This window comes from Microcaecilia unicolor, chromosome 6, assembly GCF_901765095.1.
Source record: "Microcaecilia unicolor chromosome 6, aMicUni1.1, whole genome shotgun sequence".
Classification (NCBI taxonomy): domain Eukaryota; kingdom Metazoa; phylum Chordata; class Amphibia; order Gymnophiona; family Siphonopidae; genus Microcaecilia; species Microcaecilia unicolor.
In genome coordinates, this window is record NC_044036.1 from 28,779,647 (window position 1) to 28,795,993 (window position 16,347).

The window sequence follows — 16,347 nt, forward strand, 5'->3', positions numbered from 1 at the left end:
AGATAGAGATGTACTGAGGTGAAGAAGGAGCTGGCCGTTTAGTATCACTACCTTCAGCTTTGTAATCTCTATCGCCACCTGCTGGTAGACGGACACAACCCACCAGTTCTTGGATTCATCTGCTTCATACGCTAAGGAAATTTACTGCTTAATTGTTCATTGCCTGTGTTTGACTTATTCTTACTGTACACAGCCTTGAGTGAATTCATTAAAAAAAAAAAAAAAAGTGGCAAATAAAGCCTAGTAAATAAATTAACCATTAATCTGGAACAGAAAAATACTGTTTCCATCCATATAAAACGTGGGAAATTTATGAGAAGTGGTCCTCAGCTCAAACTGCTCCTGACATGTCATATTTATAATTGAATATTGAAACTGAGTCATTAAAGGATAATTGGGGGGGGGGGGGGTTGACGTAAAAAGTGGTATTAGAGCAATCAAGTTCTATATAAGAAGCTTACTATTGTTGAGATGATGTTGCTGTTACTTTGCTCCTTATGGAAATTAATAAAAAAATATATTTAAAAAAAAAGTTCATATTAAGGCTCATTTTCAAAGCACATAAAGTTACAAAAAGTTACATATGTTACTATGGAACTTTATAAGTCTTATCATCCGACATTGCTGCCTGGATGTCCAACCGCCACCTGAAACTGAACATGTCCAAGACCGAGCTCATCGTCTTTCCACCAAAACCCACGTCTCCTCTTCCTCCACTTTCTATCTCAGCTGATAACACCCTCATCCTCCCCGTCTCATCTGCCCGCAACCTCGGAGTCATCTATGACTCCTCCCTCTCCTTCTCTGCGCATATCCAGCAGATTGCCAAGACCTGCTGCTTCTTCCTCTTTAACATCAGCAAAATTCGCCCTTTCCTCTCTGAACACACCACCCGAACTCTCTTCCATGCTCTCATTACCTCTCGCCTAGACTACTGCAACTTACTCCTCACCGGCCTCCCACTTAGCCATCTATCCCCCCTTCAATCTGTTCAGAACTCTGCGGCACGTCTCATATTACGCCAAAACCGATATACTCATATCACCCCTCTCCTCAGGTCACTTCACTGGCTTCCAATCAGATACTGCATTCAGTTCAAGCTTCTCCTTCTTACCTACAAATGCATTCAGTCTGCTGCCCCTCACTACCTCTCTACCCTCATCTCCCCTTACGTTCCCGCCCGTAACCTCCGTTCACAGGACAAATCCCTCCTCTCTGTACCCTTCTCCAACACCGCCAACTCCAGGCTCCGCTCATTCTACCTCGCCTCACCCTATGCTTGGAACAACCTTCCTGAGCCCTTACGCCAAGCCCCCTCCATGCCCATCTTCAAGTCTTGGCTTAAAACCCACCTCTTCAATGCTGCATTTGGCACCTAACTCTTACCGTTCAGTAAATCCAGACTGCCCCAATTTGACCACCCCTATCGGACTGTCCATTCACTTGTCTCTTAGATTGTAAGCTCCTTGAGCAGGGACCGTCCCTCTATGTTAATTTGTACAGCGCTGCGTAACCCTAGTAGCGCTTTAGAAATGTTAAGTAGTAGTATCATGTTTTGAAAATGAGCACCATTATGCTTGTGCTGGACAGATTGGTTAAGTGTAGGATGATTTTCCCATCTGAGTTTTCAGTCTGATGCAATGAAATATGTTAGCTGCTCAGATTTTGTATTTTGGTAGAGAAGAATGCAAAACTGTATTTGAAAGTATAACCACAGAAAATGCACTCTTCTCTATATTCCTCTCTTCTATCTAGGTCAGATGTACTGAGGGTCCCTTCTGGTCTATCACTGGAAGAAATGCTTTACATTGTCATCTTTAATCCTCTTGTATCACCATGTGTCAGTTACATCTATCTAGTCCCATTGTTTTTGGGGGTTTTTTTTTTTAATTCTTTATATTTCTTTTAACAATTCCAAGAACATATCTTGTACAGAAAAAAAAGAGGATTATATTCCCAATATTAAAACAAGAAATATGTTAATATTACTGAAAACAATTTATAATCATCTTATGTTAGTCCACAATTATGGGGGGAGAAAAACAAGGCACAATTTAAGGGAAAAACAGACGTTTAAATTTTCATTCGGAGCCCTGAAAGGAGGTTCACAGGATATATTTATATAATTAAGGAGTAATTGTCAAAACCATTTCTGAATTTGGAATTGGGGTAGTTACCTTCTTAGATTCCCAGAAAGAATTTAAACGTAGTGGGTCAAAGAAAATATATTTCACTGAGTTCAGTTTTATCTGGTCCCATTGTGGTTTAATCTTTGATTGCCACTGTCCGATTGTGTAAATGACACCTAAGCAGCTCTCGCAGTGCAGGGGGGGTTCAGGAAGAAAATGATCCATTTTTTTAAAACTACTCCTGTACCTTCTGCAGATGGATTCTCCCTCCCTCTGAAGTAAAGGAGTAGCAATGCCTCATGGATGAGAAACAACAGTAAGAGGAAATAAGGTCAAACGAAGAATCCAAGATTTAATAAACTGAACTGCTTCATTGGACCTCACTTCCTCTTACTGTTGTTCCTCCTCCAGCTCTGGGGGGGCCCTTATTTTGAACATCCCCAGCTGCAAAGGAATGAAATACAAACAGGCCAATGCTACTACCTTTGCGTACAAAAGCACACAGTTATGGAACGCACTACCTATGGCCCTGAAATCCATGGACAACCTACCCAGCTTTCGCAAATCCTTGAAGACACATCTCGTCAATAAAGCTTACAAATAAAACCCTTCAGGATCTAAATCATTCCCTACACAAATACATCAAAAACACCTCCCATATGACACTAACTTACACATCTCCACCTAAATCACCTCATTCCTCAGCTTGTTAGTGACAGTCAGGGGCGTATCTGCTATGGGGCCACAGGGGCCTGGCCCCTGCAGATTTGCCCCTGGACCCCCTTACCAATGACACTCTCAACCCCCCTCCTCCTGCCGTCACTCCGCTGTTGCACCTCACCTCCCTTTGCTGGCGGGGGACCCCAACCCCCGCCAGCCGAAGTCTCCGTCCTTCCTTTGTTTGAGATTGGTGGTTTCTGACGTCCTGCACGCACGCACGTACAACGTGCAGCGTGCAGGACGTCAGAAACCACCAAACCCAAACGAAGGAAGGACGGAGACTTCAGCTGGCGGGGGTTGGGGTCCCCCGCCAGCAAAGGGAAGTGAGGCATGACGGCAGAGTGACGGAAGGAAGGACGGAGACTTCGGCTGGCGGGCCAGCCCCCGCCAGCAAAGGGAGGTGAGGCGCGACGGCGGGAGGAGGGGGGGTTTAAAGTAGTCGGGCGGGGGGGAGTGGTGGCGGCGGCGTCGTCTTCAGCGGGGGGGGGGGGGCTAAAATGTGCCCCCTGTCCTCGGCTCTGGCCCCCCCTACCGTTGAAGTTCAGATACGCCCCTGGTGACAGTATATAAGATCATGTAATGTTCATAAGAACATGTAATGACTGGTTCATAACACCACTCTGTAAGCCACATTGAGCCTGCAAAAAGGTGGGATAATGTGGGGTACAAATACAATAAATAATAATAATAATAATACTGCTATTACGACTTCATCTCAGTGCCCAGTCCATATAGGGGAGAAAAAAAAAGCTGTGTAACATATTAACATATTACATATTAGATGACGGCAGAAAAAGACCTGCATGGTCCATCCAGTCTGCCCAAGACAAACTCATATGTGTATACCTTACCTTGAATTTATACCTGTCCTTTTCAGGGCACAGACCATATAAGTCTGCCCAGCAGTATTTCCCGCCTCCCATCACCGGCTCTGGTACAGACCGTATAAGTCTGCCCTCCCCTATCCTCGCCTCCCAACCACCACCCCCTCTTCCCCCCAACTGCTCCGCCACCCAATTTCAGCTAAGCTTCTGAGGATCCATTCCTTCTGCACGGGATTCCTCTATGCATATCCCACGCATGTTTGAACTCCGTTACCGTTTTCATCTCCACCACCTCCCGCGGGAGGGCATTCCAAGCGTCCACCACCCTCTCCGTGTATTCTTCATTAAAGCTGGCACTGTGTTTTTAATCCTTATTTCATAGCAAGTTAATACCTCCCGCAAGCAACATCCACCACCACTTCTACAAGTGACACTTCCAAATCCATCCGACTCCTACTAGGCGTAAGATGCTCTACAAAATGGACTTAGCACCTAAGAAAGTTCATGTTATGAAGCGCTAAGCCCATTTCTAGCACATTCCTAAAAAAGGCCGACGCATGCAGATTTTCTGGCGCTGGGGCATGCCGGCAGGATGTGCTGTGAGTTCCTGTCTACCTGATATCCATGAATGAGTTTGAAACAATTGAGTCCGACCCCTGAGGACGCTAATGAAGTGAAACACAGACTGTGTAGGGTGCGGGAAGGTGCGAGATATAAGGGTCTGATTTGTGAAGACTCATTGAATAGGTTCCTTGCAGCGTGTGAAGCCGCACAGCTCTTAACAGCAATGCGATGACGACACAGTCTGTCGGATATGCTGGATGGTCAGATTAGCAAAGGTTGGATAATCACGACTGAACTATAGTAATTTTATTGGGAACAGGAATAATGCAATGGTCTAAATTTTAAACAATTCTGCCTTCCTGCTTACCTCTTTCCCAGTGCCAGAATGATACTGTGCCCTCCCCCAGCCTTCACCTCTTCTCTATCTTAACATCCACCCCACTCCTGCTATCACTCTGTCCGGGTACACACTTGTAAACAAAAAAAACACACACAAAAAAACTCCTAAACTGTGCTCAAAAGAGAACAAGCAGTCAGTGGAGGGACTTCAGGCATTGAGCAGCAGCACCAATATGGACTTGGAAGGAAGCCCAACATACTTTCTAAAACAGAATCTTGCAACAGTTTGCAAGGCCATAGACCAGTTTAGCAAAATTAACCAAATTAACAGATTTGTGCACAGAGCATATGTGCAAAGGCATTTTTGGCCACCATCTTGTTTAACTTTTAATCAACTGCCCACAGATTCTGGATCTTGTCTACCAGGAAGAGCGTGCCACCACCCTCCAGAATGGCTTATATTCCTGTTATAGTCTCTAACTACTCAAGATGCAACATTCAGTTCTGTAACGCAACTTAAAATTGTTTTAGTGTGAGCAAAAAAATTGATTTAGTGTATCCTAATTCATAGGTAAACATACATTTGATTTGTACATGTTAAATTCTGATGCATGTTTAAAAGGTTTACAAAAAAAGGTGTGTGAAAAAAAACACACACCTGAAAAATATGCCAAAATGAAAAACCAAAAATTTCTGCTTGTGCACATCTGTACTATTGTAGGAATATACACTGCTCATACAAGCCTGCATTAGCCTAACAGAGGCCTATGACCCAAACACAACTGCTTCATAACCATCCTATCATGGATTCCTAATGCACTCCACGATGGACTTTACAAAGACATGTTTGTGCAAAGACATTGAATAGGCCTTTGTTCATTGCTTGCGCGATCACGAGGTCTGACACTTTCCACAAGATATTTCTGGGGGGCTTATGTTCCTGGTTAGCAACACTGTATGCACACTGACCTAAAACAATCTGATAACATAGGCCAGGATGGACTATAGTTTGTCCATCAGCACTTCGGCCATTGCTCACATCTACACCTGTACCCGATTGGTCTAGAGAGAATTCATGTGACCAACTCATCCTGTTATGGTATAAGCCAATCATCAGAATTAAATGTGTAGCATGATGTTGTGTTGGATCAGATACATATATATACACCAATATATTTGTGCAGCTTTTAAATAGAAAATAGTTTCATTTCAAGCCCCTCTCTCTCCATTCCTTTTTCTGGGAACTTCTGAGAGCAGGGATAGTTAATTACAAACACTTAAACACAAAAGAGCTTCCTCTGCCCTCCCACCTAACAAAGGCATGACTAAGGTGGGCACCTGAATACCCCATTGAAAACAAAGAACTCAGAGGAAGCATAAACAGGACATTTGCTTGTCAAAGGTATACCTGCCCCTCCCATCAGCTTCCAGACATGTGCAGAAAGGAAGGACTTGTAATGTGTATCTGCCCCAGAGACTGAACAGGACATCAAAAGACCATTTGCCAGACAGCAAGTCTCGTGATGTCATAAGACATGAGACCAGGACTCAGGGGTCGTGTGCAAACATGAGACCAGGACTCAGGGGTTGTGTGCAAAAAACCAGGAAGCCAGCAAAGATCCACATGGCATATCCTCCTGCAGCTTGCAAGGTATAAAAGCAAAAGCTGTTTCCCCAAGATTCAGATTCTCATCAACTGCCAGCAACTCAGATTCTCATCAACTGCCAGCAACTCAGATTCTCTTCACTGCAAGCAACTCAGATCCACTCACTGCAGAAGCTCTCCTGATGCCTTGCTCCTCAACATGTGCTCATCAATCAGCTGGACCACAGCATGCTTGTAACAAGGACTTGTAAGTTAACCTACCTGCAACTTTGTTCTATTTTATGCACAGATTACCTGTAAAGATCTCTTAAAACCTACCTCTCGTGTGCAATTGTATATTAAATCAACCTTTTTGAAGCTAAAAATACGGTTTCTTTGTGTTCTGAGTATATTGAAGCTATATATTTAATTTATTGCAATTATCACCTTTGGTGATTGGTGGAGAAATTAATATCCTAAAACTTATACATACAGCACCTGCTCTTAAATTATAAACAGTAGCGAGTGCTCTCTAGAGCTATTTTCCCCAAAATAAATAATTTCTTGTAACAATCCCATCATCCAATCAGAGAACTGTTTTATGCATGATACAATGTGTAACATGTAATCATGGGCTCATGAGAAAGTATCACCTCCAATGGAGAATCTGAGGAAACTAAGCTATACTATCCTAGGAGAGAGAGCGCGACTCCTTAGAGCAGATAGCTCTGGGTTCTTGGACATCTTTCTCTAATGTGTGTTACTTTACCGTCCATGACGTCATCTTGTAACTCTTGAGTTCCTGAGAAAGGCAAGCATCCAGGATTGTCACTCAGCCAGCCTTCCAGGGCATCCTATCTACATGACCTTGTACAGCCAGGCTGGCTGATCCAGGAGCCAGCTGCGAATTATCAGCTCAGAGTCCAAGAAGGAGAAGTGAGAGCTGCCACACTGGGGGAGCCAAGGACTCTTCCGTGTGCCTCTCAGAACTCAAGTGAGAACAGTGGTTTCCTTCCTACGGTTCGGGATTAGATAGAAATCACTGCTAAGTTCCAAGAGTGCTATGTGGTTTTTGCTTGTCTTTTAGGGAATACAGTTGTGATTTGTACTTTTGCTAGCTTTTGCAACTGCTTTGTTTGCCATACCAATATACATATACAGTACAACATATATTTCTAAAATGTGGCATTATTCCCTTGTACTGCCGGCAAACATTCATAAAAACCTTATTCTGTATTTTGGGACCACATAAGGACAAAATCGTACTCCAAAGAGATAAGACAAGCCAAAACTCTAACCAGAATAATTATTAGCTACCGTATTTTTCGGACTATAAGACGCACCGGACCATAAGACGCACCTAGGTTTTAGAGGAGGGAAATAGGAAAAAAAAATTTTCCTCTTTCCCTCCTCTAAAACCTAGGTGCTCCGGTGCGTCTTGTCCGGGTTTTGGACCTCCGTCCCGTACTTACAGGATTCCGTGTTCCCTGGTGGTCTAGTGACGTCGGGGCAGGAAAGAGCCCCCTCTTTCCTGCCCATCGCGCTGCTCTCCGTGCTTCTCAATGCTTTCCAACGGTCTCGGCGAGATTCAAAATGGCCGCCGAGAATCTGCATTTGTACCCCACATTATCCCACCTTTTTGCAGGCTCAATGTGGCTTACAGAGTGTTGTAATGATATAATCGTTACATGGTTTGAAATACAGTCGGTAGGTAGTAAGCTGAAGGTAAAGAGGGTTTAGATGGCAGGTGTTAGGTAAGGTCGTGTGAGAGGTGTTGGGTGGTTTAAGGAATGGTTTATTTCATTAAGGATGCTTCTTGTAGGCTTTATTGAAAAGATGTGTCTTCAAAGCTTTGCGAAAGCTAGTTAGATTGTCCATGGTTTTCAAGGCCATGGGTAATGCGTTCCAAAACAGCTAATTACTCAAATTGCCCTACATTCAAATTAAGATTAGAAAGGCAGAGAGCAGAATTTTTGTCAGTATCTAAGAAAAAAAAAAAGGCAAAACACAACCTGGATGTCAACAGTATATGCACATTATTTATAATCGTACGCACTGATGACATCCAGCTTGTGTTTTTAGAATCTCAAGTGGTACAGAGTCAGTGTTACTACAGGGCTACATTTAAAATTCTCTGTTTGATTTTCAAGGTCCTCAGACAAAATGGGCCAGAGTACGTAAAGAATAAGTTAGCCCTTTACACAGCTTTAAGACCTCTAAGGTCATCTCAAGGATCAGCACTATCTGTACCTTTGTCAAAAGAAATTGTATGATGTGATACCTGCCAGTCTTCTCAGCTAAGTATAACTCGAGACTACCTCTACTTCTGGAAAGGGAACGGGACTTGATATACCGCCTTTCTACAACTACATTTGAAGCTGTTTACATAGTATATGCAGGTACTTATTTGTACCTAAGGCAATGGAGGGTTAAGTGACTTGCCCAGAGTCACAAGGAGCTGCAGTGGGAATCAAACTCAGTTCCCTAGGAACAAAGTCTACTGCACTAACCACTAGGCTACTCCTCCACTCATTCCACCAATAAGAACCAACCTCATCAGTGATGTCACAATGGCTTGATTGCCCGATACTTGGCTCTGATATTGTGATGTCATAAGGGAAAGGGAAATGGGACTTGATATACCGCCTTTCTGAGGTTTTTGCAACTACATTCAAAGCGGTTTACATATATTCAGGTACTTATTTTGTATCTGGGGCAATGGAGGTTTAAGTGACTTGCCCAGAGTCACAAGGAGCTGCAGTGGTAATCGAACTCAGCTCCCCAGGATCAAAGTCCACTGCACTAACCACTAGGCTACTCCTCCACTCATTCCACCAATAAGAACCAACCTCATCAGTGATGTCACAGTGGCTTGATTGCCCGATACTTGGCTCTGATATTGTGATGTCATAAGGGAAAGGGAAATGGGACTTGATATACTGCCTTTCTGAGGTTTTTGCAACTACATTCAAAGTGGTTTACATATATTCAGGTACTTATTTTTGTTCCAGGGGCAATGGAGGGTTAAGTGACTTGCCCAGAGTCACAAGGAGCTGCTGTGGGAATCAAACCTAGTTCCTCAGGATCAAAGTCCACTGCACTAACCACTAGGTTACTCCTCATCAGATGAAAGTCTGTCTGGCTCTTCCCCCAAGCCTTTAATACATAGAGTGACTGACTGACTATACACTCACTCTGCACCTGGACTAGCCTGCTACACATACTGCAACTTGGATCAGTTCCTTATCTCTTGACTGACTGAAGTTAAAGGGCCCCTTAGTGAATACAATTTTACGGACAACAGGATTGTATTCTATGGTTAAAACACCCCAGATGCAACAGGTCTTCATAAATAATATCTGCACTGTTTCCCATACTATGACCAGTGCAGAAACACAACTGCTAAGGAATCTAACAAAATACAAATATTTTCTGTTTTAGTAGACTGCACCATGAAAGCTCATTCTCCAAGGTTTTTTTGTTTTGGGTTTTTTTTTTAGAGAAAGTATTGAGTATATCACACTGTTGGAGTAGCCTAGTGGTTAGTGCAGCGGACTTTGATCCTGGGGAACTGAGTTCGATTCCCATTGCAGCTCCTTGTGACTCTGGGCAAGTCACTTAACCCTCCATTTCCCCCTGGTACAAAATAAGTACCTGAATATATGTAAACCGCTTTGAATGTAGTTGCAAAAACCTCAGAAAGGCGGTATATCAAGTCCCATTTCCCTTCCCTTCTTGAAGTTTTAAAACTATAGGAGTCTACCTATAGGAGTGGAGGAGTGGCCTAGTGGTTAGGGTGGTGGACTTTGGTCCTGGGGAACTGAGTTCGATTCCCACTTCAGGCACAAGCAGCTCCTTGTGACTCTGGGCAAGTCACTTAACCCTCCATTGCCCCATGTAAGCTGCATTGAGCGGGAAAGCGCGGGGTACAAAATGTAACAAAAAATAAAATAAATACCCTAGCTAACAGAGGTATTTTTAAATTTTCCTAATTCAGTCCTCAAGGACCTATTTTACTACCTTAAATATGAGAGTAGGGCAGGGGTCCAAGAGATAAAGTTGGTTCATCTGATATAATTCTTAGTCTCTGCAATAAAGGCTTCATAAATACGGTACTAAAATCTCTCTTTAGACAGTCATTGCCAACCCAATCCTCAGGGCACACCTAGTCCCTTCAGATTTTCAAGATATTCACAATGAATGTTCATGAGTTAGACTATGTCAAGATTCACAATAACAGTCAAACCTCAAATTCTTCATCCAAGTAAACAAAACACAGGGGTCCTTTTACCAACGTGCGCTGAAAAATGGGCTGCGCTAGTGTACGCGCGTGTTTTGGGCAAACACAGATTCATTTTTCAGCGTGCCTGTAAAAAAGGCCTTTTTAAAATTTTTGCTGAAGATGGACGCGCGGCAAAATAAAAACTGGCACGCGCCCATTTGGGTGCGAGACCTTACCGCCACCCACTGACTTAGCAGTAACCGTGCGGTAATCGTCTATGCGCATAGAATGAAGATTACCGTCCGGTTTCCGCCGCACACAGGAAAATAAAAAACTACTTTCCAGCGCACGCAAAAAACGAAATTATCGCCTGGGCCACACAGTAGCCAGGCGGTGACTCTAAGTTGGCGTGCGCAGCACGCGTGTATGTGCCTACGCAGCTTAGTAAAAGGGCCCCACAGTCTTTGTTATCAGACACAGATGATCGTGTTTTACAAAAATTATTCTCGATCCAAATTCACTTTATATTTCACCAGATCTCTGCGGTACCACTCCAGCCGCTCACAAACTCATCGCTGCCTAAGCTTTATGCACCACATCAGCAGTCTATTGTTTACTGAAAATTTTCCAAGAGCTTATCCAAGTAACAAGAGTAGTAATTCGCCCCCCCCCCCCCCCCCCCAGTCAAAATCATTTAACCAGCCAGGAATGGCACCTGGCCTGTTAAACGGAACTTAGCCAGCTATCAGTGAATTTTCAGCAGGGCACACTAAACTAGTCAAGTTTTCAAGATATCCAAAAGATAGTATTGTGTACCAAGAAGGAAGTGCTTACAAATCTCTCTCATACATAGTCATTATAGATATACTAAAAACCTGACTGGCTGGGTGTGCCTTGAAAACTGGGTTTATAACTATTGATTTAGAGGGCTGACTGGGGGAGGGAATGAAGCAAGCCTCAGGCAGCTGTATTCCTATCTGAAATAACTTTTCTGTACAATGCTATATACATCTAGTAGCACTGTAGATATAAAAGATATAGTATTAAGAGTAAAACTGGGGGTCAACTGTTTTTGAAATCTTTTATGAAATCAGGATCCCAGTGACTAGGAAAAGCCTAGATAAACATGATCATCTCTGGGAAAAGATGACTAAAGTCGCAGATCCAAAATGCTGAGGATGAGCTATGTTCATGTCATGGGTCCATAAGCAGTATGAACTTCTGTAACTTTTTTTTTTTTTTTTACTTTTCACATAGTAGATGACGGCAGAAAAGACCTGCATGGTCCATCCAGTCTGCCCAACAAGATAACTCATATGTGCTACTTTTTGTGTATACCCTACTTTGATTTGTACCTGTCCTCTTCAGGGCACAGACTGTATAAGTCTGCCCAGCACTATCCCCGCCTCCCAACCACTGGCTCTGGCACAGACCGTATAAGTCTGCCCAGCACTATCCCCGCCTCCCAACCACCAGCCCCGCCTCCCACCACCGGCTCTGGCACAGACTGTATAAGTCTGCCCAGCATATCCCCGCCTCCCGATCTCGACTAAGCTCATGAGGATCCATTACAAATTGTTTGCTCTAACAGAATTCACTAAAACTTACTTTTTTTTTTTTTTTATTACTTTAGTCACCTTTTCCCAGAGATGGTCTCGCCACTCCTTTTTACACTCTCCTGCTTATCTACTATGGCTAGGATTCATTTTAAGATATTACATTGTTTGGCTCCTAATTATATGAATATTTGGGTTAACTTGGTATGTTCAATACCAACAGCTGTGTTCAACTGATCAATGTAGTGTTAACACTCCCAGCTGTTAGTCTAAAATCTATCTTCAAAAACACAACAAACAATGTACAGACGGTACCGATCCAGACATGTTGAACAACTTTCTACTTGATTTTGTATAGTTAAAATCTGCCACTTGATTTTATGGCAACAAACTAATTTAATTTAAATACAGGCTTTTATAGCCCACAACTTTTGACCAGAGCAGGTTTCGATATAAAATTCCTAAATAGTCATAAAACCTTTCATAATCCCAAAAATCAATATACCCCACCCCTCCCCCCCCCCACTTTATTTACAATAATATTCTTTATAAAGCCATGTATTCGGTTTCTTTCAAAAAGCCTCAATCATCTGAGTTTTTCAGTGCCACTGGGAAGTTTGTTCCAAAGTACAGGAACTGCACCAGAAAAACACTGCGCCTGTGTTCTCTTCAACCTAAAATTCCTTGTCTGAGAAATTCCAGTTATGAATATACTAGGAAAGCAACTCTCCTGTAGAGGTGCACACTTTCAAACAATTCTTCAGGTCAATTGATTCAATCCCATGCAAAAACCTTAAACACCAGACATAATAAAAAGAACTCCAGACTCCAATGTAGCCTATAAAGCAAAGGAGCAGCCTTGATCCACATTTTCTTATAATATTCTGGATCAGTTTTAACTTCTTAAGTACTGTCTTTGAAGTCCTAGATATATATACTGTAGCACTGAAAATCAGTATGACTCAATACAGTCACTTGCACCACCGTACGAAAAGTATGAAGGTAAGACCTCAGCTATCGCACAAGCTTCAGCTTTACCCAGGCCTTTTCACTATCGATCAATCTGAGTGGCCAACGAAAGCGAGGATGACTGAAGACTCCCTAACTTTTTAAACTCAGTTTTAACCTATGTATAATTAATTCAAACAATTCACCACATGCAATTCTATAGGCAATGTGGCATGCCCTCCCCAGTATTTGTTTTAGTCACAATCGGACCAACACAAATAATCATGTCAAGGCACGACAAATCCCAGGTCACCATGGTGCCTAGAAATCACACCCTGGTGCCCAAGATATCTTGCCCCAAAATTTTTATTACTTACTTTTGTGCTGTATTAGAAAACATTTCCTCCCTGTCTGCAGTGGTTCAGTTTACTGTTGTAAGCTTGAGTCATATGATGAAGCAAGCTCGGGTACTCTGGCAGGATTCAAACCACGAGAGCACCCAAACTTCCTGCATCGCACAGCTCCAACTTACAACAATGAGCTGAACCACTGCGGGTAAGTAAGAAAGTAGCAAGCTGCCCAATGGCAAGATGCAAGAGAGACTGACTGCATGAAGGCTGGGGGGGGGGGGGGGGGGGGGTGAATAATGAGACAGACTGCATGAAGGCTGGGGGGTGGTGAGTTATGAGAGACAGAGAGAGACTGAGTGAAGGGGTGAAGGGGAGGGGGGATATAAGAGGCAGAGGTGAGGACCCATGCCATGATGATAGGCGAAACAAAGGCCATTACGTCTTTGCTTCACCTATCAGTTGGGTAACGTCACACTGCCGACAAGCTTCTGGAAGGGAAACTTGTGGTTTTGGGCTGTAATGTGCAGTGATACCTTAAAGGACTGCTTTACTAAACGCAGAGACTTAGGGCCCTGTTTACTAAGCCGCACTACAGGCGTGTTAGCGTTTTTAGCATGTGCTGTGAAGGCGCCCACAATATTCCTACACAGTGTGCGCTAATTTTGTGCACGTGCTTAAAAACTGTAGCACACCTTAGTTAAACAGGGCCCGTATTTTCAAAGACTTACAAAATTCCATTGGTTACCTGATAAGTAGTAGTACGATTGAAGTTTGTAAGTCTAAATGCTTTGAAAATGAGCCCCTTAGTAAATCAGTTTCTAAAGGAACCACTGCTGATCATAGAGAGGATTACACCCCCCCCCCCCCAATATACACACTTCAGATTTCACTGTGAACAAGTTTGGGTGTGGGGTGGAGGGGAAACGAAAAAGGTTTCAGCTCTAGCTCCTAAGTTTTGGGATTGGCTCCTAGATTCAGTAAAAATTTGTCAAGGCCTGAATTATATACATTTCCACTGTATGTTAAAAATGTGGCTCTTTAAAAGGTCAATACCAATTAAATTTTGTTAATATCTTGTTTAAATAATTTTGATTTTAATCTAATGTATAAATTCCTGTGTTCTTTGTAATTCACCTTGAGCCATCATTATCGGTTAAGCAGAACATAAATGCACAAATTAAATTAAAAATATAATTAAATTAATACCAGGCTGGAAGCAACAAAAGTCAAGTTCAATTTCTCTCACTTTGGTACAGATATTAACTGTAACCTTGCATAACTAAAAATGTATTTCCTTGTACCTTGCATGCCCATTTAAACTAATGGGGGGGGGGGAGGAGGAGAAACAGATCTATTGTACAGCACCAAAATACACTGCCATCACTATTTAAAAATACACTCAGAGGGCCATAATCAAGACGTTTCTAAAAAGCTTGCAAAAGGTGAAAATCCATCCTTTTTTTTAAATCTAAGTTTCCCAAACAAAACTCAAAGAGCTTAGCTCAATACACTACAAATCTTATTCACATCTGTTTATGCCCAAGTATGTATGTACGTAGCTGTCAGAAATCAATAATGTTTAAACTGAAAATAGCACATGCTCTAAACCGCATCAAGCTTGCCCAGAGCCAGCTATCTTTTTTCTAGATAGCAGTGCTTATCTGCTGCACGTTCGGATGCTTCCCTTCTGCATTCCCGCTTAACCTCTCATGACTTCGTGGGGAAAAGTCATTGTGCGGGTCGAATAACTGGATGCCAGGGAAGCACGGCCACAGAGGTGTCAGGGGTCTTCTTGACAGCTTACTCTACCTTCCCTACCCTCCCATAGGAAGCTACAGCGCACGTGACATCTGGTGCTCCCCGGCAGCCAATCAGAACAAGCCATCCACTCGGGCAAACACTTCATTCATAAAAAAAAATACCAGCAGCATATCATCTTTCTTTTTCGCCTGGATATCTGAAAAGTGCCATGCCCGGGGCCTAAAGCGAAATGGCACGTGACCCAGCCACATCACCCCGCTGAGCTACAGGGGTTCAAGTTCAAGAACTGCGAGAATAACCAGGCGATCGCAATGGGCACAGGTGCACGAGCAATGCAAGAATAAGCGGGTTACTTACGGCAGCCATCCTCATCGCTGTTATCCGAGCAATCGTCCTCCTCGTCGCACCGCCACACGGAAGGGATGCAGCGCTCGTTCCGGCACAGAAATTGGTTCTCCTCGCATTCTTTTGTAATCTCTGCGGCTCCTGAGTAAAGGGGGGAGGGGGGGAGATTAAATGAATGCGTACAGCCCCCCTCTCCCTCAAGCACTAGCATACATCAAGACATAGGCCTTTCCGCTTTATTTTCTGTACTGTAAATTATAAGGGGCTGATTGTTAACGCTGCACAGCGCAAACCTAACCCAAAAACTTTGTTTTTTTTAATTTAGGAGGTAGCTCTTTCCGGAATGCCCTACTTGTATCTCTTAAATGGAAATACGGAACTCAGTGATATGCGTATTTCTTGAGGTTTCCTTTAGAAATGACCAATATAAAATCACGGAATGATGGTGCATTGTTTTTATATACTTTAGTTAAATTTATTAAACTAATTCTTCAGTCTCCTCGATGTCAATTTAAAAATATCTAAAGACTAAAATCAAAACAAGGAACTAGTGCACCCATTTAACGAGTTAATACAAATTTAAACAAAATGTAAAAGTAATGTGTACCATTGACAAAGCATACACAACATAGCCTGTTATTTCATACCTTTAAATAATATTAATGCAATGTTACTTTAAACAAAACTACATTAGCATTTATTCGCCAAATTGTCAGAAACCATTTTTTTTTTCGTAAACGCTGATCACAAAATAGCCACGCTGCCTTGATGTAAGCACTCCTTCCATCTTAGAAACAAAAGATTATTAAAATAACTGCATCAGCACAGCTGGCTTAATTTTCTCCTTTCATGATCAAAAAGAAGCCAGATCCCTGTCAATTCAGCGAAACCAGCTATTTCACGTACCAAGGCGTCTCAGCAAACTATCAAGGTCCACACAGAAGAAAAAAAAATTAAAATTATGAAAAGGCAGTAAAGTGCTTTTCAATCCAACCGCATTGTAT

General features: G+C 42.7%; 1 protein-coding gene across 1 annotated transcript in view; it reads right to left on the bottom strand.

Moving 5' to 3' along the window:
- LRP8 (LDL receptor related protein 8) overlaps window positions 1-16,347 on the bottom strand; it is a 534,355-nt gene that overhangs the window by 517,698 nt on the left and 310 nt on the right. The window contains 1 exon segment of the mRNA XM_030207129.1: window positions 15,356-15,484. Within this exon segment, the coding sequence (XP_030062989.1) occupies window positions 15,356-15,484 (129 nt within the window).